The sequence below is a fragment of the Caenorhabditis briggsae genome (assembly GCF_000004555.2).
Source record: "Caenorhabditis briggsae complete genome, chrIV, whole genome shotgun sequence".
NCBI classification, from domain to species: domain Eukaryota; kingdom Metazoa; phylum Nematoda; class Chromadorea; order Rhabditida; family Rhabditidae; genus Caenorhabditis; species Caenorhabditis briggsae.
Window position 1 is genome coordinate 7952277 of NC_013487.2, and position 23026 is coordinate 7975302.

General features: G+C 36.7%; 5 protein-coding genes across 5 annotated transcripts; 3 read left to right on the forward strand and 2 right to left on the reverse strand.

Annotated features, from left to right (window-relative positions):
* Nucleotides 1–98: 98 nt before the first annotated feature.
* Cbr-unc-8 lies at nt 99–10460 on the reverse strand (the record flags this gene model as incomplete). Its single annotated transcript, XM_045235547.1, has 18 exons — nt 99–141; nt 644–849; nt 1109–1213; nt 1356–1495; nt 1541–1802; nt 1847–1939; nt 1994–2154; nt 2208–2308; nt 2358–2803; nt 2849–2935; nt 2982–3120; nt 3166–3257; nt 3311–3487; nt 7855–7862; nt 7887–8029; nt 8072–8220; nt 8269–8382; nt 10422–10460. 18 exons carry the CDS (start codon nt 10458–10460, stop codon nt 99–101), a joined length of 2505 nt encoding a protein of 834 aa, XP_045093146.1.
* Nucleotides 10461–11940: 1480 nt separating this feature from the next.
* On the forward strand, nt 11941–13998 carry CBG05804 (the record flags this gene model as incomplete). The annotated part of the gene is made up of 10 exons (XM_045235548.1): nt 11941–12119; nt 12163–12297; nt 12344–12620; nt 12667–12711; nt 13062–13145; nt 13190–13252; nt 13427–13572; nt 13618–13746; nt 13795–13877; nt 13919–13998. The coding sequence occupies 10 exons, from the start codon at nt 11941–11943 to the stop codon at nt 13996–13998; spliced, it is 1221 nt and encodes a 406-aa protein (XP_045093147.1).
* A 1903-nt stretch (nt 13999–15901) lies between these two features.
* Nucleotides 15902–16545, forward strand: CBG05803 (the record flags this gene model as incomplete). Its single annotated transcript, XM_002633066.1, has 3 exons — nt 15902–16117; nt 16164–16334; nt 16459–16545. 3 exons carry the CDS (start codon nt 15902–15904, stop codon nt 16543–16545), a joined length of 474 nt encoding a protein of 157 aa, XP_002633112.1.
* A 378-nt stretch (nt 16546–16923) lies between these two features.
* CBG05802 lies at nt 16924–17697 on the reverse strand (the record flags this gene model as incomplete). Its single annotated transcript, XM_002633065.1, has 2 exons — nt 16924–17379; nt 17428–17697. The coding sequence occupies 2 exons, from the start codon at nt 17695–17697 to the stop codon at nt 16924–16926; spliced, it is 726 nt and encodes a 241-aa protein (XP_002633111.1).
* Nucleotides 17698–19144: 1447 nt separating this feature from the next.
* On the forward strand, nt 19145–19801 carry CBG05801 (the record flags this gene model as incomplete). The annotated part of the gene is made up of 3 exons (XM_045235549.1): nt 19145–19525; nt 19580–19666; nt 19712–19801. 3 exons carry the CDS (start codon nt 19145–19147, stop codon nt 19799–19801), a joined length of 558 nt encoding a protein of 185 aa, XP_045093148.1.
* Between the last annotated feature and the right edge of the window lie 3225 nt (nt 19802–23026).

A 23026-nucleotide genomic window follows, 5' to 3' on the forward strand; every position in this document is an offset into this window, starting at 1 on the left:
GATTTCAATACTCGAGTAACCGTTAGTAGAATTTGTAATACATCAACTGAAATGAAACACACAGTAAAACAACAAAGAATAATTCGGGAATAAGTGGTTTAACTGGTAGTTGTCGTTGCCACTGACAGTGTATAAATACATCTGGAAGAGGATAGGCAACTGAAAATTTGAATAAAATTTGAATAATCCTTGCCGATTCCTTCACTAGCCTTGTTTCAGTTTTCAACATGCACGGACACTGGAATTCAGGCACCGCCCATTTCTTTTGGCTAACTAAGGAATTTGGATTGTTTTGACGAAAGACAATTGAAACAAAAAGGAAATGGTCTTGACTGAAAATAATGTCAGTTCTAAAGCAATGATTGAAACTCTGAGTAAACAAAAAAGTCCAACTCTCTGGATATAAATAAACCTGAAATTCTGAAAAAAAAAACTTCGAATGTTGAAATACATAACATGCTCGTTGGACTTTGATTTCTTTTATTGTCACACCTAAACAATAGATCTTAGCAAATAAGCAAAAATTAGAAAAAAAATATCAAAAGGAAGAAAAAACAATACTAGAAAAGGCCAAACAAGAAAGACAAATGAAAAAAAAAAACTAAAATAAATTGAGGAAGCACCCGAGATGGTGAATGAATACATGTTGTTGCGTTCATTAAATGATTTACTCATTAATTCTTTTGTCGATTCGTTTGTGGACATTTCATCTTCTCCAGGCTCCCGTTGTCCTTTCTTCGGAGATCTTTGAAGAAAATCAATTTGCATCAAAGACGATGATTTGTATTCTTTCTTCTGAATCTTCTTTTGTACGTATATCACTCCTTTGATATACATCAGCTTGCATATCTGAAATCAAATTTTGTTGGAGGTTTTTAAACTTTTGTATCGGATCATTGATGCTATTTTGGCTACCACCGAAAATTGTCAAAACATTTTATTGCAACCTTAAAACGAGATTTACTGTTAATTAACTTTGGTTTCCCCTCTCTTCTCAATTGAAATGTATGTACTGTTAATCAGTTCAGTAAAGTTATGGGTTTTTAAAAATTCATTTAAACTTCTTCTCTTTTGCAGGTTCTCTGATCCCTTTTGAATTGTAAAATACTTTACATACCTCACAGAACAATTCCGCAAATTCTGCAAATGTGATAACTGAGAAACCGATCCACAATCCGATGTTACCTCCGAAATCTGAGAACAGATTGACAAGCTGAAATTAGAAATCAAGTCAAGACTTAATCTTTTGTTATTAATTTTATGAAATTTGAACTTTTGGTAAACGGAATCATTTTATAATCCGATTAACCGTTTCTTTGAAAACCTTTCGTTGAATTTCAAAAAGCAAAACTAACAGTGTAACCAGCGGTTTCTTTCAGAGACTCGAAATTCAATTGTTCGTAGTAGATTTCAATATAGGCAGTGTTCTGTCGGTAGTATTCTGTACACGCTTCGGTGTCATTAAATATATCTGACACTGCTGGACAGTCGGTACCTGAAAAAAATGCTCTTCGTGAAGTTTACGTTTGGCTTTACATACCAATTTTAAAGTTAATACTGGGCCATGCAGATGCTGAATAAGCAGTTTCAAACACTTTTTCATGACAAGGTTGTCGACATTCGCATTGCTCATGAAGGTGATGGTATCCTCCAGAGTCACTTGTTAGATTTGAGAGACATTGACGATCAGTTCTAGACTTTGCGTTACAATGTCGATGTTCTTCTGATGGTAGAGGGAATCTTGGATCTCCACATCCACATATTTCGAGAACTTTTAATTGGAAGCAATTTCGATGACACCCCTGAACATTGAAAAGTTTAGTTGATTAGTAGAAGAGAAACGAACTTCCGGAGAATAATGTTCATTGTAAATGTAGGGAACTGGTCGGAATGTGTCACTGCAATTGCCCCATGGAGCACTTAGTCGGTGGAGTTCTTTCTAAAGTTATTAGTTTTTTTTTGTTAGAACTGAATCAAAAAATTAAAAAAAAACCGTTTTTAGTCCAAAAGAAGAAATGAATCCAGTAGGTGCACTGTATCCAAAGGTATCCGGGAATGGTTCCTGGTCCTGCTCATGGACAACCAATCGGACACCAGCTGCTTCTGTTGTTGGCATGTAATCACTTTGATGGACATTTAACAGCAAACGAAGACCTTTAAAAATAAATAAGCGACTTCTGAGAATAACATTTTGAACTCAAACTTACCATACATAGGACCAGCTCTGCTGTTTTTCAACTCCACCGAGTCATTGAAATTGAATGTGTAGCAGTTACCGTATTCCGGGTCGATATGAAGTTTGAAGTCTCTAAAATTAGGTTTTTATTTTTTGACTTTGATTTTGTCTGGCTAGTAACCGTTCCATGCTGCAATCCTTTGAGTTAAAGGAGCACCGGAGCACAAATTCATTGAGAGTGTAAGACAGATTTCGTCTAGTTTCTCTCGGAAGTGCAGCAACTAAGAAAATCAAGTTTTCCTTTGTTTGAGTGGTGATGGCTCCCGCATCTTTCAAGTCCTTAAAGTAAAAAAAATATATAATTCTATGACTCATTAATAGTATTACACTCAATCCAAACGCCTCTTCAGTCTCTGTAATTTCTGTTGTAGGTGGGTCAGTTACAGAGTAAACTGTATAGTTGTTCGGGTTCCACCATCTAATCTCATCCTTTGGATGAACCATGCAGTGATGAGAAATTGATTGGCATAGACAAGGCAATGGATTGTGATTCTTGGCAATATTTTTTGCAGCGTTCGGGCCATCTGGATCTGGACAAGTGTTGGAAATAGAGCAACCGGAACATTTCTAAAAATTGAAGATTTCAGAAAAAAATCAAGATTCGAAAAGTACCTTTACAGTCCAGACTGATGTTGGATAGCATGGCCATATCAGACCCCGTGTTACATCTTCGAAACACATACAAATGGAAGCATTGACCTGTAATTTTTGTTGCTTCTTTCATAAAAAAAAAGCAAATTCTTACTTCCAAAGGGTTTCTGTTTGGCACACACTGTTCCATATTCATACACGTACACCTAACAAACACTGGCTGATATTCTGCCCCTTCTAAGTCTTCGTCATCTATTGGAAATAACAAATCACTTCTATCTTTTGCTCTCTTTCTGGAAATGTCAAAAGTGAAACCTTACTGTTTCTGAGAAACTCACTTTCTGACACTAATGGCTTCCAGAATCTCTCCTCCCGGTTTCATACTATCGCTCATCATTCTGGCATTGATCACTCGCTCCCAATAATCGAACTAAACGATTGAGTATAGATTTCTCTTGTCATTTTCGAACGTTCTCTACTTACACCTTCCTTGATCTCATCATATTGAATTAGTTCACTGTACTTGAAAGCGTTCAGATTGCATACTGTCGCTGCTGGGAATGCCGCTGAAAGGGAGTTTTTCAATACAGTGCGGTCAATATCTTTAAGACCCCCCTTGATTTTGGGCGCACAGAAAAAACTAGAGGTGATATCAAAAAACTGTAAACGCCATTCGATTCACAATCATAAATAACCTCTAGTAACAAAGTTTCATAAGATTAGCACTATCCCTGTCCGTGTACCATCAAAAAAATCCATATGCAAGCGGTCAATATCTTTAGGACCCCCCGGATTTTTCGATGTTCCAGTGATAATTTTCATGAGAAATTTTTTCGTAAGTATCAAATACTAGTCTAAAAATCGTTTTTAGATAGTTTCAAATCAAATGACAACGGTTTCTGAAAGAGTTTCCTGATCAGAAATTGGGTTCTGAAAATTCATCTCATGATTTTTTCTATTTTTGAGAGAATTTTTGGTTTTATGGAAAAATACAGCGTTCTACTTCATGGAACTTTATGAAAATTTATATTTTTAGAAAGATCTCATTCCCTTTTTGATGTTTTAGTCATTTGGTAAAGATTCAGGCAGAATTCAGATGGGTATAGATTCTTAAAGTCGGAGCTGGGCAGTTTGACGAGTTCCGGGGCTAACATTGAGTAGTTTTTTGGGATTTAAAAAATATAAATTTTCATAGAGTTCCATCAAGTAGAACGCTGTATTTTTCCATAAAACCAAAAATTCTCTCAAAAATAGCAAAAATCATGAGATGAATTTTCAGAACCCAATTTCTGATCAGGAAACTCTTTCAGAAACCGTTGTCATTTGATTTAAAACTATCTAAGAACGATTTTTAGACTAGTATTTGATACTTACAAAAAAATTTCTCATGAAAATTATCACTGGAACATCGAAAAATCCGGGGGGGGGGGGGGTCTTACTAGGGAATGACTCACAGAAGATGTGGAGTTATGGGACGAGACCTATATCATTCGAAAGAGGATGAAATTTCATTTTCAAATATATGCTCAGTTTTTGCGGCGGCCTCCGCTAACTCGAGAAATTTAGGTCAGAAGTTTTCAGTAGATTTTGCACTGAAATGCATACGTGAACGCTTCCACGTCCTCATTTCTTTTATACGCTTTGAAGAACCATTGAAAACAGCAGTGGGATCACAGGTAGAGGGGGACCGCCGAAAAACGGCCCGTCTGGCGGGCGCGGACTGCCGAAAAGCGAACAGTCGGCAGTCGAATCGCGCGCCGCCGACGGTCCGTCTGCAACGATTTGCGCCTCGAAGACGGGCCGTCAAAAATGATAGCGCTTTCTTGACAGTTCATCATTAAACAGGTAATAAACAATAGAAATTCTTTATTAAACTAATAGTTTCTGTGGATTGTGTATTGTATTGAAAAAATAACTCCAAATTTTTCAAAGTTGAATTTTTATGATTAGAATGAGAGAAAACACATAAGAAATTACAAATTCTATAGGGAACAGAACTTCGATTTTCTATGTGTTTTCGCAAACTTCCAACTTTATAAAAATTCAAATTTTAAAATGCGAAGATTTTTTTCTCGTTCCTTTCGTTCTTTTTTCCTTCTTCGTTTCTCGTTTCCAATTTCTTTCGGTTCTCAGCATTTCTCTCATTGAACAGTATTTTCCGCTTTTATATGACTTTCTTTCAGAATAAGTAAAATTGATGAGTTCGTAACATGAATTGAGCACTCAAAAAAACTAGCATATAAAAAACCTTTACATGTTTAAGGCTCAGCGACATTTTTAGCAGAGACTTCAAAAGTTCGACATATCGCATGTGATATTTTAAAGCCGATCGGAAGCAGAAAAAACAACAGATTTTCGTATAATTTTTCATGCACGAACCTTGCAAAGCTGTTACTTTCCACAGCACTTGCAAAACATCACACTTGCGAAGTGTCGGCGAGGCGAATTTTCGGCAACAGAATGAGAAAGTTAAGAGATTTCGACAGTTTTTGCTTCGGAGCATACAAAAACTCACCAACTCACCACATAAAAACCTCTGCAACGTTAAATTTGTTACTTTCCGAAGCAAAAACTTGCGAAACCTTAGAAACTTATGGCGAAACGAGTTTTGACCGATTTTTTCGCATTTTCAACTAAAACGCGAGGAAGAAAGTGCGCGAATGTTTTTGATGCTTTTCTAATGCCAGTATTTAGATAATTTGAGCGAAAAATACTGAATTTCAATGAGAAAACACTTCGAAAAACGAAAAAAACTGTGAAAATTAGACGAGAAATTCGTTGAGTCTTGTGTCGCTAAACAAGGCGCAGGCGGAATTTCGGAGTGTCGTTGCGAACCGAAATTCCGAAACTCGTCAGCTAAAACGGCAATTAAAAACGAATTGTCGAGATTTTTGAAGAAAAAGAAACAAAAAGAGAACAGCATTATCAGACAAAAATTGTACAACGTTTTCAGAAAAAAATTTCGTCGGAACTCTTCAGAAAATGGGAAAAGTATGACCGGAAACACGTGCCTTAAACGGAGGATTATTATCACGAAATGACAACTCAAGTTACCATATTTTAACAGAAAATGCGAAAACATGCTTTTAGATGGATACCCAGGAACATTCAGAAATTCATTTTACAGCGTTTTTTTCCAGCCGCCATCCACCAGTCAGCGCCTCTTCGACTGTCATTTAGCCGTTTTTCACCAATCGCGCCTCAGATTCTAATTTTCGTAGAAGTGCTTCTAATAACACATTTTATAGATTCCCAGATCCCTCTATGACTTTTATCATGTTTTAAGAGAAAAATCTTTTTTCAACCAAATTTTTCATTCTGCAGAAATTTGGCCCGCCAACCACCGGTCATTGACCAGTCAGCGCCTCTTCGACTGTCATTCAGCAGTCGTTCAACAACCTATTTTTTGAGGTGGTCCTATTTTAGGAAAATAAGATTCTATCATTTTTTTGCCAACTAGCAGTCATTCGCCAGTTTGCGCCTCTTCAGCTGTCATTTAGCAGTTTTTCAGCAGTCCCCCTCTACCTGTGATGGTTCAGTGGTAAAGCGGCGGGATGGGGAAATGGTACTCTATGGTTCGACTCCTTCATAGTCGAAACTCTTTTTTTATTTTTTGTTGGTTTTTTATATGACCTGTTTTTGAGCTCAAAAGCTGTTTTCAGCAGTTTTCCATACTCTAAACACCTTTGGCATCTTGTCAAATACAAATTAACCAAGTTTTTGGAAAAAAAATTTCTGAAGAAAATTCGCATGTTTTCATGATCCATACACCTCTTTTCAAATTTTCCGATTTTTTTATCCTTGGCGGGATTATTCCAGTAGGGTTTCCATCCGGGCGGGCGGTGAGCCGCCCGCTTGCCGCCCGTTCGCCGCCCGTCTATAAAAGCGAGACATAATCGTGGAACTTTTTCAACAATTAATCATCAGTTTGATCATTAGTTTGATTAATTGTTGAAAAAGTTCCACAATTATGTCAGGCGGCGAAACGGGCGGCGAACGGGCGGCACACGTTTTCTTCGTTTTTTTTTTGGGTAGAATTTTGATTTATTTCTCTCTTTCTGTTCGATATGTCGTTCAATATAACGCATTTCATGTTTCTTTTGCTCCAAAGATATCCGGATCCGCCTCCAAACAATCCCCAAATATCAAGGAAAGAATCCAAAATTGCCAACCAATTGCCAAAATTGCCAAAATTGCCAAAAATTGCATTCATCAAGTGCTCCAGATGCAAGGAGTTCATATGCTTCGAGCATTTTATTATCAAGGATAAGCATCTGTGCACCTCTGTTTAACTCGTTATAATAATAAATATAGATTTCTTTGTGTTTCAAAAAAAATTGTTTTTGAAAATTTGAAAAGAGGTGTATGGATCATGAAAACATGCGAATTTTCTTCAGAAATTTTTTTTTCCAAAAACTTGGTTAATTTGTATTTGACAAGATGCCAAAGGTGTTTAGAGTATGGAAAACTGCTGAAAACAGCTTTTGAGCTCAAAAACAGGTCATATAAAAAACCAACAAAAAATAAAAAAAGAGTTTCGACTATGAAGGAGTCGAACCATAGAGTACCATTTCCCCATCCCGCCGCTTTACCACTGAACCATCCCACTGCTGTTTTCAATGGTTCTTCAAAGCGTATAAAAGAAATGAGGACGTGGAAGCGTTCACGTATGCATTTCAGTGCAAAATCTACTGAAAACTTCTGACCTAAATTTCTCGAGTTAGCGGAGGCCGCCGCAAAAACTGAGCATATATTTGAAAATGAAATTTCATCCTCTTTCGAATGATATAGGTCTCGTCCCATAACTCCACTTCTTCTGTGAGTCATTCCCTAGTTAAAGATATTGACCGCTTGCATATGGGTTTTTTTGATGGTACACGGACAGGGATAGTGCTAAACTTATGAAACTTTGTCACTAGAGGTTATTTATGATTGTGAATCGAATGGCGTTTACAGTTTTTTGATATCTCCTCTAGTTTTTTCTGTGCGCCCAAAATCAAAGGGAGTCTTAAAGATATTGACCGCACTGTACGTTCTGCAATCAAATTAAAGTCCCTACCTGCTTCGAATTGAAGTTGCATTTCAATGATTGTTCGATACTGTAAATATTCTGACATAGTCCAATAGGTTTGTAGTAAGAATGCCATTAACATGCACATGAACAATGCCGCCCACACGTATCGTCCGAAAAATGATGATGTTCTGGAACATGATACTTATTACAGACTTCTTCATAACACTTACGCAACATATGGAATTCCATGAGAAGACGTCCGAGCACAGAAATCAAACCACAAAGTTTTAATTGTGGTTGCATGATAATCAATTTTCTGAGACCTCAGCGATTTCCGGGATGATGTTCGTCGTTCAGAATAAAGTGCAGAAGCATGAAGCTAAGAAAAATATAGGTTAGGAGAACCGAATTTACTTTTTAAACTCACTCTTGACCTGTCATCTTCTTCTTCGAAATGTGGATGGACACCTCCACTATACGGAGCAGGTCTTATATACGGACTTGACCTACTATCCATTGAATCTGGCTCATGGACGAGTCTCTGAAGGAGTTTTGGTACAAAAAGTTGGGATTATTTTGCAGAAAAATATGCTGCAAGCAAAACTAAAAGCTTCAAAACATTTGAAGACCAAACGATGGTGGACCTTCATGGGGGTCGTCTACATATGAGCTTATCTAAATGGGAATCTTTGTTCAAATCGACTCCCCCCTCTTTTATCTTCTTTTTGCTCTTATTCAGGAGTCTTGACATTGAGCGCGGAGAATATGCTACTTTATTGAAAAGAGGAAATGCATTTGTAGAGATTGACATCGTCATTTTATAATTCTAGAGTAAATCTAAATTATCTCAATTCTTATTCAAGATATCAATAATGTGTCATCTGGTAAATAACTTTTGATGTTATGCTGAACAATTTATCAGATAAAAACTTTCGAATATATTTCACAGGAAATGAGATGGGCTCAAAAGTAAAAGTTAAGGGATCCTTCTATTATACGGTGTTACGGTGTTACACATTTGGAGAAATGGTTCTGGAGTTTCTCCAAATGTTTCAAAAAGGATTTACAAAAACAAAATGACCTACTCATAAAGATCCCAAATAGTGTCAACTTCTCTCTCCAAAATGTATGTGACAACGAAACAAAAGCTTCGACAATTTCCAAAACGAAAGGAGAATAGTTTTCCAGAGGGAGCAACTGGGGGACAATTGTCTCTCTTGGGATCATTGCATGTCGCATTACTCTTCATTCTTTTTTTGGTCTTGCCGCGATTCCTTCCTTTCATTTTTTCTTCATTTTTGAGAAGAGCAAAAGACACATGGGGACTTACACGAATCACCGATTAACTTTTTCTAAACTCCCTTTTGGGTGATTTGTTTTCTTCGGCGGGTTTTATTTTTAGAAGAGGTATTTTGGGTGACTGACACAACATTTTAGAATATACATTAATCAAAATTGATACTCTAATCAGCCATGGACATCCCCAAATCCAGGTGACCAGACCACCAATACGAGAACATGCCAAATTATAGTTACCTGACACAAATCACTTTCAACGTCTGCAAAAGTGACACTCTTTCGAATTTTATGTCGAATAGCATCTTTTCGACGTGGCAATGTATACTTTGGAATCATAAAGTGCACAGACTAACGGATCCAGAAATTTCAAGAGAGATAGAGGAGATTGGAGGGTGTGGCAGAAGAGACCCATCTATCTTTTTGTTGCTCTGTTGAGGAGCCATCCGCAATTAGATGTATATTGTTGACGTCTTCTTCTTTTTACTAGACGTCTCAACTACATGGTTCAAAATTGCAACGAAGATATAGATCAAAAAGAGCATCTAGTCATTTTTTGCGTCTGTTTGCAGCTCAGGAAACGTTCTTACTTGCTTGATCTTGCTTGATCTTACAGAAATTTTGTATTGGAAAAGCCGGCTTCTCTATTGTTTCAAGGCTTCTCCTGAGGGATCGTCTATTACTGAGGCCCTCAAATTAGAGGGAACCCTTCTATTTTTCCGGCCATTTTTCTAAACTTTTTTATCTGAAAACTTGGTTACCTCTCGTTCTTATGAAACTTTCAGTTTCACCGAAATCGAGCAATTTTTTGAGCCAAAAAGAGTATTTGAACAAACTTGTGTGAAATAGCGGAATTTCCGGAGCATTTTTCACTGGAAGCGTAAACAGAAACTTCAAATTTCAAACAACATTACAGAGCGGCCTTCCTATTAAAATGGCCCTTTTAATACAGGTGTTACTGTAACTTTTTTCCTACCTCATCTGCTCCAAATTCATCCTCATTGCTAATTAATCTGTAACAACAGGGACGCTCACAATAGTGCGTTCTTTTCTTTAGAATAGGAGAAATCATAATACTATAGAATATGAAGTGAGCTTCTCGAGATATTTGAATGCCTATCAAACTCATAAATATTTTGATTTTTATGATTTTCGGAAACAAATCGTTAAAAACTTACTCTACTTGCCCGTGTAGCGGATATGATTCGTTCGGGAGAGTCTCTCGTCTGAAATGAAAACTCATAAACTTGTCAATTACAAAAATCTCCTTACCATCCCAGATGCACCACTGGTACTCCGACTCCCACTACTCCTGGAGCTCATCTAAAAAGCAAAAATATTATTTTTATGAAAAATAGAGAAAAGGTAGGTGGAAGGGAAACATTCTCCAAAACGTCAGTGGTCATTTCCATTGTGTTTTTGGAAGGTGGAGAGAGTGATTTCCGGTGTAAAGGTGAAGAAGTTTTGAGAGGAGAAGGAGAGAGGTTTAGGAAACATGGGGTTGTAGTTTTTAGTTCAAAACAGAGGTTAGAAAATTTCAAATATCTGAAATCGGTTTCTTCAAATCTGCAGAATTACATGAAGATTCTTTTTTTTTCAAAATCCGAGAAATCGCATCAGTAAAATCATTGAAATGTGCTGACTCTTATAGTACTGCCTCTTATAGCACCAATTTTTACGAAAACAAATACTACTAAAAAGCGAATGAAGTGCTCGGAACATTTTCGGAAGGTGACAATTTTGGCACGGACCTTCTCCTCCCACTCTTGTGTCTCCTCATCCAAAGACTTCTTGGCGACCCTCTTTGTTCTTTTTTCTTCGTCTTCTTATTCCAAAAAAGAGCAATTTAATCCTTCTCTTATTTTCTATCCTCACTCCATTCCATCCAGTCCTTTTTCTCTCTCAATCGTTCCGGCTATTCTCGCCCCATTCTCTCGTGAATAGATCATGATGCGGGTGGACACTACGACCATTTCCAGGCCGGATTTTGTCTTTTGCCTAGGAGTAGATCCAAAAAAGGAGAATACGAGGAGAGTACAGCACTAAATGCCGGAAAGCAATTGAAATGACTAAAAAAAATTGTTGGTGGTTGAGTCTCGACGGAAGAGAGAAAAGGTCATTTCAGCACGGCGACGAGGATTACCTTTCCAGATACAATATGTATATGCCAGATCGAGTTAAAGGAAAGAATATGGAGGCAGAACATTTTCAGAACAGCTGGTGTGCTCAAGGAGCCCAATTGTTTTGTTTACAGGCGGCGCATCACGGCCGGACTCAAATTTGTAATGACAAAAAATTTGAGTAGTGCGTTGTACTAGGCTCATATTTGGAGTAAAGAAAATCATATTTCTACCAATTTTCGTGCTTCCAAGATACTTATGACAGAAGATATATCCGTTTTTATCAGTCCAGGTAATTGTGCTCCACCTTTTCAATTTGGGAAATATGTACACGACAAGTTTCATTCTAGAAGTTTGAAAGGACGACCTGACTCATCATTCCAAGATCTTCTGAAGTCCACATATTTCCGTCCACCTTCATATGTTCAATCTTAACCTGATCTTTGTATGATATTTCACAACTCTTCTCTATTCGCAAAATAATGCTATTTTGATGTCAAAAAATGTGGAAAACGCTGGTATGCAAATGACGAGAACGAGAGAGAAGTTGAAAACATTTTCTATTTATTTCCCATTGTTCAAATCAACACAGACGAAATATTTGAAAAAAAACTGCTTCTATTCTGAAATTTTCTAAATATAATTCAATGTAATTCTATTTTCTGAAAACTGTCCCTACCAAAATGACAGTTTCCTATGCTCTATCAGTGTCTTCTGCTCGATATTCCGCATTTTTGAGATTACTTCGAAAATGGAAAGGATCAGTTGTCAAGGCGGTTTGGGCTGAACTTCTTGTTTGGATTTGCTTATATGCTATGATTTCAACAATTATTTTTTGGGTGATTCCGATAGAGTATCGAACGTTAGTTCTGAATCAAGAATGACCTAAAAATTGGTGGGTTTAGAGCGCTTAACAAAGAAGCTACTCGTTTGGACAACCTTCTCGGAATACTGGATATTAAATTCATGCTTGGATTCTTTGTGACGATTGTGGTGGATCGTTGGAAGACTATTCTTCAAAATATCAGTTTCATTGAGACGTAAGAATTATCCAGAGTTATTACTTCTGGGAATTTTCCATTCCAGAGTTGCTCTATCGGTGAGCACAATAATCAGAGGAACAGATGATAACGCTCGTTTATCCAGAAGATCCATCATTCGATATTTAGTATTATCTCAGGCTATGGTGTACCGAGATATTTCGATGAGAGTTCGAAGACGGTTTCCCACTATGAAAAGCCTAATGGAAGCGGGATTCATATTTGAGAATGAGCTGCATGAATTGGAACAAACTGAGACTGGATATAATAAGTATTGGGTGCCAATTAACTGGTGTAATTCAATTGTTTGGAGAATGCAAGATGTAATTCTTTCTAAGTTTAGATTGTTTATGAATCGAAAGTTTTCAGCAAAAATACATTGAGGCTCCGGTTTCCACCAACAATGTTCTGAATGTGGGTCGCTGGTTTAAAAAAATGTTCTCAACGCTTTTTACAGAACATTCGAGATTTTCGAACTCAACTGGAAAATTTGTGTAAATTTGATTGGGTTCCAATACCCATTGCTTACCCGCAGGTATTCTAAAACGATCATGACCTAAAAATTGAAATCTAGGTTGCGAACTAATTTTGAAATCTAGGTCATGGCCTAAAAATTGGAATTTAGGCCATGACCTAGAAATTGAAAAAATGTCATGATCTTAAAACTGAAAATAGGTCATGAACTAATTTTGAAATCTGGGTCATATCCTGACCTAAAAATTAAGAAATGTGCCATAATCTAAACATCAGGAATAAATATTCAGATAGTTTTTCTTGCCGTTCGTATTCATTTTTTCTTCACATTGTTCACAAGACAATACATACCAACGGAGACGGAAGAGTTTCTGGTTGGTGGTTTAGTTTGAGAAAAACACTATCAGTCGTTTTTCAGTGGTACAGATGCATTCCCTTGATTCCAGCCACATCGTTTTTCCTTTATTTGGGATGGATGAAGGTATACTTTTTTTTTCGAACCTCTGAAATTAATCTGGGTGATTTCAGGTTGCTGAAGCACTTCTGAATCCATTTGGTGAGGATGATGATGATTTTGAAGGCAACTGGGTAATTGATAAAAATATCAAGGTTGTAGGAATCCTCTAGTTTTGGAAATACCATTCCTAGTTTTCAGACAGGAATGCAAATAGTGGATCAGAGTCATGCGGAATGCCCAATTCTGAACATTGATCAATTCTCAGATCCCAAATTTGGACCGATGTATCCAAGTATTCTCCTAGAGCATCCTCATGTTCTACAGGGATCAGCTGCAGATGTTGTGTATGTTAAAAACCAACGTTAAAAATTGCAACATATTTTTTCTAGAATTCCTGAATCAGAAAAGACAAAAATGGTTCATGTGGATAGTAAAACAAGTGTAGGTTCTACTTCTGATAAAGATCCGATTTCGATCCGAAGAAGGTTCCGTAGATTGAGTAGTCGGCTGAAACTGGGGTGAGTTCATGGATATTTCAGATCTTCTAATTTCAATATAATTTTCAGCAGAAGCGAATCTCAACCTCATACCAAAACCCAGCAATCTGTAAAATCTCCAGGTGGAGAAAGTACTCACAGTGCCTTTAGTAGTGAGTTCTCTCTGAAAATTAAAGTGATGTGATGTTTTCAGATTTACAATTCGTGACGGAAGAAAATGAAGATCAAGGTCTCGATTTGCGGATAGACATGGAGTCACCCAAAAAACCATAAAATCACCCAAAAAACCATAAAATGCTTTTTGATGAATAAATGTTTTTCCTATCAGAAATCGGATTTCTGGAAACAAACATCATTGTAAATCGGATCATGACCTGGAAATCTGTAGATCTTTGCTTCTGTAGGAAGGCCCTGAATAATCTGAATCATTATTTTCCTTTTTGAGCGTTTTCTAATAAAGCTAAAACCTCAAGTTTTGCTCTGATGGGGGTAGGAACAAAGTTGAAACCCAAATTGACATAAATATTACTACACAAAAAAGAAAACATATTAATTTCTGATCTTACATTCTTAAATGAAAGTCCACTACGTTCAGAGCTGACAAATCTCAATAACCCAGAATCAAAAACTTCGGACTTTGTGACGAAACTAAACTAATCGCATTTTCCTCCGTAATCAGTTTTTTAGCATTGATTTTTTTGCCAGATTTTAGTCAGGATAATCTGTTGTTGAGTTGAGCAGATTTCATACTTTAGAAGAGTTTCAAGAGAATCACTTTGCGATATCCGGTAAACACCGTAATATAACGCAATGACACTTTATTTTTTTTTTTGGAGGGTTGTTTTGGGGTGATGCAAGTTAATAAATAAATTGGTTTTTTTTGTATTATTATCAAGGTAGCAAAATAATGGTGGGAATTTTTCAAAATCAAGCAAAACATGATTGTTTTGATCGAATCACCTCACAGGCGTTGTATTAGGCGTTATTTCACAGTTTGTACGGTTTTTTAAAATACTGCTAAAATATCATTAGAGGAAAAAATATTACTTCCAAATGTTGGACGATAAAAAAGCTCTCATTTGTGGGTTGAATAAAAGAAAGTATATTCTAAATTAAACATTTGAAAAACTTCCTGTTCTACATTTTTCATATTGTCAAGATCACATCCTGGACCACCCTTATTCATAAATACTTCCAACTTTTGCTCCCATATTTTCTCTTTTTTGCCAAACTCAAAACCCATCAATCATATTTTCCATTTGCGTCACATCCCAAAACCTCAAAATTTCCATTCAAATTCACTGAATCCATTTCCTTTTTCCCCCTACTTTTCCATATCAATTTTCTTTCCGTTCGCTACTCTTTAAAAGCACTCCTCTCTTTCTTCTTCTTTTTCTGAAATATCAAAACTGACGTATTCCCTACTATTTTCATTCTAATTCCTCCCCCACACAACCTGGATTTAAGTACGTCAGCACCTTTTATTTGTGCCATTTCGATTTCCATTGTTTTCAGTTTTTTTTCATAAATCTCTTTCTTCCTTTTTTCCTTTTTGTTCTCCGAAACCAAGCGTTTTCTTCTATACATATAACGGATTCTTTTCAGACATAGAAAATAAGATCATTCAATATGTAGTAGTTGTTTTTCTGGCTCTAGGAAATTGGTAATAAATCGCATTATTCATAGTTTTGGGGCGCAGGTTTTATTATAACCTAGAATAGCTAGAAAAGGAAAGTAATAAAGATAAAAGTTCTCTATCTTGTTGAATTATTCAGTAGCTCTGATGTAGGTTACATCACGGATGATGATGTCATTCCAGGAAACAAAGATTGGAATGTTATATAGATATAATTTTTATTTTTATGGGCTCGAATAGATTCTAGTTTCAAATTTTATGAACAAACTATAGAAATTTCAATCCCTACTGTAGCTTGATCGCCAAAGGGCAATTTCTATTTTGCAAGAAGAGTTTGTCAGTTTCAATGTTTCTTAATGGAACTAAAGTGATGACATCAATTTTTGAAACAAAATGAGACATTTTTTTATCAGCTCCGTTGACTTTCTTGCTATATTATACTTTAGCTCCGCCCATTTTTCCTAAAAAGCCGTCGTTGTCATTCGTTTCAGTCAGTCTGATTTCAGTTTCCTTCTGATTTGGTGCCCCCCCCCCCAAAAGATGATGCGTTATCTTCTTCCCCTGGCTCTCCTTATCGGATCAGCCAACGCTTTCCGCGGATTGCCAAGTCTTCCTGGATATCTCACTGCATTTGGATCAAGTGCAGGAACTTCATCTGAAGAGCAAGGAAACGGACGATTTTATAGTCGCGGATTGAGAGTGAAGACATACCCAAGAACCTATAATGGATTGGAGTCACTTACAGAACCAAAAGAGGTAGATCTAATTTTAATGTCTTCCAACAATTTTCAAAACATCTTAGAAGGATCCAGTGCTTGCTCAAATTCGTCAAAACGTGCAATTGGACATTCAGAAGATCAGTGACGAGGTTGGATTGGTCTCCCGACAAATCTCGGCCATCTACAACAATCACACGATCAGCAACGAGGAGAGAAACAATGCCATTCAACTCTTGACTGAGAAACATCCAAAGGTAAGCTGAGGATTGCAATTTCTAAAGATAGGAAAGATGTTCTGATTTTCCTTGTAAGTAAAGTCATTGCAATTTCTGAAAACTCTGAAAAGGAGAAGGCATTCGGATTCTTGATTTTTTCCAGATCGTGCCAGCTGTCCTCAACCTGATCGGAAAACTTCATAAGATCAACACCAACAATTACAACACCGCTCGTTATAACAGATTTTGAATCCGAATCCATTAATTTTCAATCAGAAATAAATCTCGATCCTGTTATTTTGGCTTATTCCCAATTTCAAGACACCCCCAAGTTTCAAAACATTTTGAGTTCATCTGGGTCAGAATATCTTTTTAAAAAAATCACGTCATTCAATATATGCTGTTGGTTGATGAAATTACATGACTTCTGCTGTTTATCACTTCATTGATAATGAATTTTGATAAGACAGTTGATTGCGTTTTGTTCCACCCACTGCTTTTTTGTTAATGAGAAAAAAAAAAATCAAAAACCGCTCAAAATAAATACAATTTATTATTCCAATTTCGCACAAATCTAGATCAAACATACAATCATTGAATTATTAAAATTACAAAAAGTAGCATATAATTAGTATTGATGGTGATGTTTCTTATGATGTCTCTCGTTTGGCTCATTTCGTCCGTAGGCGTTGTAATTCTCGTTGTTGATTCTTGGTGGTTCGTTGTAAGAGATTCCGCTTCCGATACCTCCTCCGTGATGCTTTGGAGCAGCTCCATGTCCAATGTTTCTTCCGAATCTTCTTCCATGGTGGAATCTGTGTCCATGATGTCCGTGTCTTGGTCCCTCATTGTCTCTTCCGACAAATGGATAGAAAGATTGGAAGGCCTTCAAAACTTCACGGTTCTCATCCTTGACCAATGTCTCAAGCTTCTCGTTGGCTCCGTTCCACGTATTATCCTGGTCCTCCAGAATCTCGTTTGCCTTCTCGATGAGTTCTCCGAGACGTTCGTAGTTCACCTCACGCTCCTTTTTCTTTCTATCGCAATCAGACTTCTTGTCGTCGAGGAATTTTTGCATTTCATCCTAAAAAGAGTTCTCTATTAAAAATTACATTTAAAAAATAGCTTCTACCTCAACATCATACTTGTCAGCCCAATCCTTCAATTGCTGGGTCTTTTCAGCCTTGGTCAATTCTGGGTTGAACTTGATTCCGAAATAAGCTGTCTTCGCATCTTGAGCCATTTCCTTCAAGAATTCTGGCTCAAGCTTTCTGAAGTCGTGCTTTTTCCATGGCTTCACGTCATTCTTTGGAGTATCAACATTCTGTTCTTCTGAATCTTCAGCTCCGACGAGAGCAAGAGAAACAACGAGGATCGAGGAAATGAGGAAGAAACTCTTCATCCTGAAAATCGTAAAAATTAGAAAAAATTATTGTGAAGAGTTAAAAAAATATTGCGAAGTTCTGAGAAAATCCGATCCAAATTTTTCGAAAAATGAGTACAAAAAATCAAGAAGATCAAGAAGACATAAAAGATTGTGTCGTTATTTCTCGACATCTGCTTTCCTTTTATATGCTTGACAAGTAATCACGAGCCTCAAATTTTATCATCAAATTTTTCATTATCTTTTTCTTTCTCTAATTTTCTTTCCATACACAAACATCGACTTCATTAGGTGATAGACAGTATATGAGACAAAGTTAGTTTTCGAGAGAAGTTAGAGATAGAGAAATCAGAAGTGACGCACAGGAAGGCGACAAGAAACGCTATTGATAGGGATGTTCGCTAACTTGGTTTTTTTGGGAAACTGACAAGCAAACATCTAATATTTGGGAGCAGGAGGATCCTAGAAAGCAAAAAGTACTACTAGGTGGGCGAATACCAGTATGAATGGACGGAAACTTTACGAAGGTTGACCACCAAATTTTAAAGAACGGGAAATTGTATTTCCGAGAAAAAAAAAGAAGTCGAGAAGGCCTTCTTGAAATCTATATCCAATTTGGCGTCTTGAGTTTACACTCTATTGTACTTGTATCAAAAGAGACGCGCATCCATTCTCAAGAGTTTTGATTCAATTTCTCGTGGTTGTACACTAGTTGACTTCGATGGGAGGAGGAAGTTCTGAAACTCGGAAAAAATTCTTGCAAATCAAATATTTTTTGGGTTCAAAGCGGTGAACAGGAAATTAATTTTTTACTAGTGATATCAAGATGATGCGATTTTTCGGACATCGGAAGCTTTCGAAATCAATAGTTTTTGACCAAAAAAAGACAAGTAAAATATTTCTCTGCTAATTGAAGATATAAAAATCGATGACAATTGGAACTAGTTTTGCATACTTGTTCGCCGATTTTGATCATATTTTGGCAAGATGGGATATCTGCAGAACGAAATTCTTGCAATCCCTTTTGGGTTCAATTACGGTCCAGCCAGTAAATTGACATTAAAGGAATGGAGACAGGAGCTTTGTTGGAGTTAGGGGTTAATTCTGATGTAACGGTTTTAGAAAATTGTCTTTTAAACATTTTCTCGATTTTGGATGATCCCAGAAGTCATGACTCAACCTGAAGTTTGTCCAACAATTACACTACCAGTTAGTCATCAATGGATTCCAATATTTCTAATTTTTCAGCCTGACTTGATTCGATGCACTTTTTGTCCAGAATTTGCCCTTCGGTCAAATTTTACGCGTTTGGTCACAACGATTTGATATCTCAATGATTTCATATCAAGTGACGCTTTCTTTTCAAGTCCTCCACACTTTTGATTTCCATAAGAAACAAGGCCTATAAAGTGGATCGGATAATACAAAAGCTGCCTTTTTTTATTCTATTGTCTCCGCTTTCGCCATGAAATCCATATCTATTGTATCCTCCATGTTTCTAGTTTCTTCTAGTGTTTTCTGCCAACAACAACAACCTCTTCCGATTGCTCAAGCTCCCAGTTATTATGGAGAGTTTCAAGGAGCGAATTTCGGTTATCCACCAATTCCTAATCTACTTCCACAATTTCAAGCAATGAATATGATTGGGGCAACGACAGAACCAAGACGAGCAGTTCCGAAACAAGCAGATGGAACAGATTGTCCAATGCCACCAGAATGTGGATGTCTTTGTGGAAGAAGTGGAGGAAGAAAGAAGCGAGAAGCAGTAGAATTCTGGAAACATTCCGATGAACCTGAATCAAAAATCAGATGCACTTCTGGAAAATTGAGAAAAGTTGTTGAATTGGTTAGTTTACAATTTTATCTAGTGCCGATGAAAATACGTTTTGTTGCCTTGTAGGCTATCTCCAATGCAGACCAAGCGGGAATCCAGTTTGATCTTGGTGTGAACACTCTCCAGAACTATGTTCTTTTCTGCCAAGCTGAGGTATTCTAGTTTTTTAGATCTTTGGATATCTTTATTAATTTTCAGAAGTTCAAAAATCTTCAATTCTCAACTGATTCCACAAAATACTGTCACATCTCTCGAGGTGCTGTCAATTGTCTGGTCATTCAACATTGAGAAAATAAACACTTTGAACTCTTTCAAAGTTCAGCATCATAATTTCCATATTGAAACAGATGTTTTATCAGCTTATCAGTGGTTATCAATCTAACCTGTATAATTTATTTTTGAATATTGTTTTTGCAATCAATAAAGATCTAAACCAGTAAAACACTCTTTTGAAAGCGATGTTCTGAGTACTCGGGTGATAAGAGGGTTCTCAATTATTGAGAGACCTTCTGTCTGTGTGTTCGTTTGTTCCCGGTTCCACGACCCTAGCGAAGTCCCCAGTAGACCGAAAATTCTCAAATTTTCACAGATGATCAGAAATAGCAGCGAGATGTTTCCCGTCTATTTTTCATTTTGAAATTTTGTTTCTGACGTCATCTGGAGACGTTACTTCATTCCTACAGTGCAACTCTTTAGAAAATTATTTTCACGTCACTTCCGTCCAACCCCTCTATTTCTTTCTTATCCACACTATCTGATGAAAAGATGATTTTGTGAAAATAATTATTTAGTCTTAGTTTTGAAAGAAGAGAGAAAGAAAAAGTTCAGTAAACTTTAAAATTCTGACTTTCTGAATCCCCTAACTTCTCAAAAACTGAATTTCGGAGATTCTGATTCACGAAATTTGATTATTTTTTTCGAAAATGCGAAATTTCTAACCTTTTTCCTATGCTTCAAACATTTTCGTTTCACTCTGAAATTCTAAAATTCTAATTCAGAAATTCGGAAAATTGGAAAAACGGGAACTCGAAAATACCGAGATTTGAAACTTCGGAAATTTTGAAGTTTGAAAATCAGAGAATTCAAATGTCCAATGTTTCGGAAATCCAGAAGTATAAAAATTCAGATATTCGGAATATTAGGAAATTAAAAAATTTGAAAGTTAGAACACTAGAAATTTTGAAAATCCAAAATCTCGAAAGCAAAAAACCAGAAAAACCAGAAACTCAGAAGTTCAGAATATCAGAAAGTTCAGATGTCAGAAGTTCAGAAGTTCAGAATAGAAAGCTTAAGTTCGGAATTTAGAAAATTCGGAAATTCATAAACTTTGTGAATCAAAAACTCAGAAATGTGTTTTAGAGAAAATTCTGAAAATCTGATTCGTGTTAAAATTTTGGGAATTTGTGAAGTAGAATCTCAGAAAGTCGGAAATACGGAAACTCGAAAATACAAAATTTCAGAAATTATGAGTTCAGAAATGAAGTATTTTAATATAAAAATCTTTGAGTTCTAGAATCGCAGTTCCGAAAATTCATGACTCCTGAATTTCGAAACTTCTGAAAAAATTATAAGTTGTCAAATTTCAAGATATTCGGGAATTCAGGAAAATTATTAATTCTAAAAATTTGGAAATTTTGAACAGTTCGTGTATCAACTAAGACACATTTCTGAACTACATCTCTGATTTATCTGTCCAAGCCCAAACTCAATCGGTTAAGGCTGTTGTAAGCGGGAGCCAGAAGGTTTAGCCCCAAGGCGCATAAGCAGACTGTCACTCCAGTTTATGAAAGTTGACAACACAATCAACTAAAACTTCCTCTTCTGATTCTCTCCGATTTGGAGATTCAAACGTTTTTAGTGAAGCCAGGAGATTGTAGCCGCCGACAGGCGGCGGAAATCGACTGGTTTATAAAAGTTACAAGTTTCAGCATGCATCTTAATCGGAAATTTTGACTCTGCACGTGAGGAGATAAAAATGAATTAACTTGTTCGCTCAAAAACTGATGACAAAAATCACATAGTAACTAGACTTCTAGACATCTCATTAGTAAAGGTTTGCAGTTTCATGTGTACAGTTTACGTCACTTCCTCTTCATAACGCCGGGTTTTTTTTGTTTCTTGTGAATCGTCAAGGCATATTCGCATTAAACATCATATTTCCTGATTACAAGCCCGGCTCTGGTAAAAACATAAAATGAAAAAAAAATGTTAGAAAAATGAAACATCTTGAGTTATGCGTTTTTGTTATGATCAAGAGGGATGAAACTGTGCGAAAAACATTCTGAAGGCCTAATTTGGAAAGAGAGGCACTGTTACAAGAAAACAGAATCTAACTTTATACTTCATCCATTCCGACAATTGTCCTCGGTTCGTAAGTCGTCATGCACCATAAATTGGTTACATCTTTATTGACTAGTTAGACACACACCCCAGGGAAGACTCCTGGTGTGCTTATATACAACACTAAGTGGGAGGAGATAAACAGTTGATAAGCTCAGACGAGATGAAAAACCTTGCCGGCGCGAAAAATTAAGTTTTCTTGCGGCGTACACGCCGCAGGAGAAATGTTTTTTTCAGGCCGGCATGGTTTTTTGAAAGTCACGCCGGCACGGAAAAGCTCTTTCAATCCTCCCCTTTCCCTCCGCAGCCGATGAATCAATAAAAATGCATCAATTATTAATGAGAAATGACTTAAAAGTAACATCTTCCAAAAAACAAAAGGAGGTAGGGAATTACATTTAAAGTACAATTTGAGAAATGTGGATAAGGCCCAAGAACTAGATTAGTCTCCAAATTCTTCACAATTTCGTCTGATTGAAGCAAATGATGTTGGTTTGAATTCGTTCCGTTTTCAGAGTAATTGATTGTTCGAACCGAAATCCTTGATTCCTGGTCAAAGCTCGCTGACTGAAAATTAATGTTTGGATTGATCATATCATCAGTGTTATACTTACTAAATTGCGAATCTTTTAAGATTTCAAGGTCCGTGAAAAGTGGGTTTCCTCTAGTTTTATCCGACTAGTTGAACTTCCATTTGACCGAAACGAGAAGGTATTGTTATGTCAAGAGTATCTGAAAAATCTGATTGTTTATATTTTTATGAAAACCGGACAATTTCAAACCTTCTCAACTCTCGTTTCTTTCGCAAGTTGGTTGAGAAGTCGAGGGAGCCATAATTTCTAGAATTTGGAAAATATTTTGAAGGTGAAACAAAAATGAAAACGATTGAAAATAGGAAAACTTGTAAATACATTGAAAATTTTAAAAACACTTCGGAATTTTGGAGCTTCGTTTCCTCGCCGGCGGATGATTTTTATTTCCCTACCATACCGGCATGACTCTCTATATGGCCGGCATGACTCTTTCTTGCCGGCAAGCAAAATTATCATGCCGAAACCAAAAACTCTCATGCCGACAAGACACTTCTTTGCCGGCATGAGTTTTCATCTCGTCTGAGTAGGGGATAGGAATATGCGGGAGGAAGGAATATGTGGGATACCATGAATCATAAAA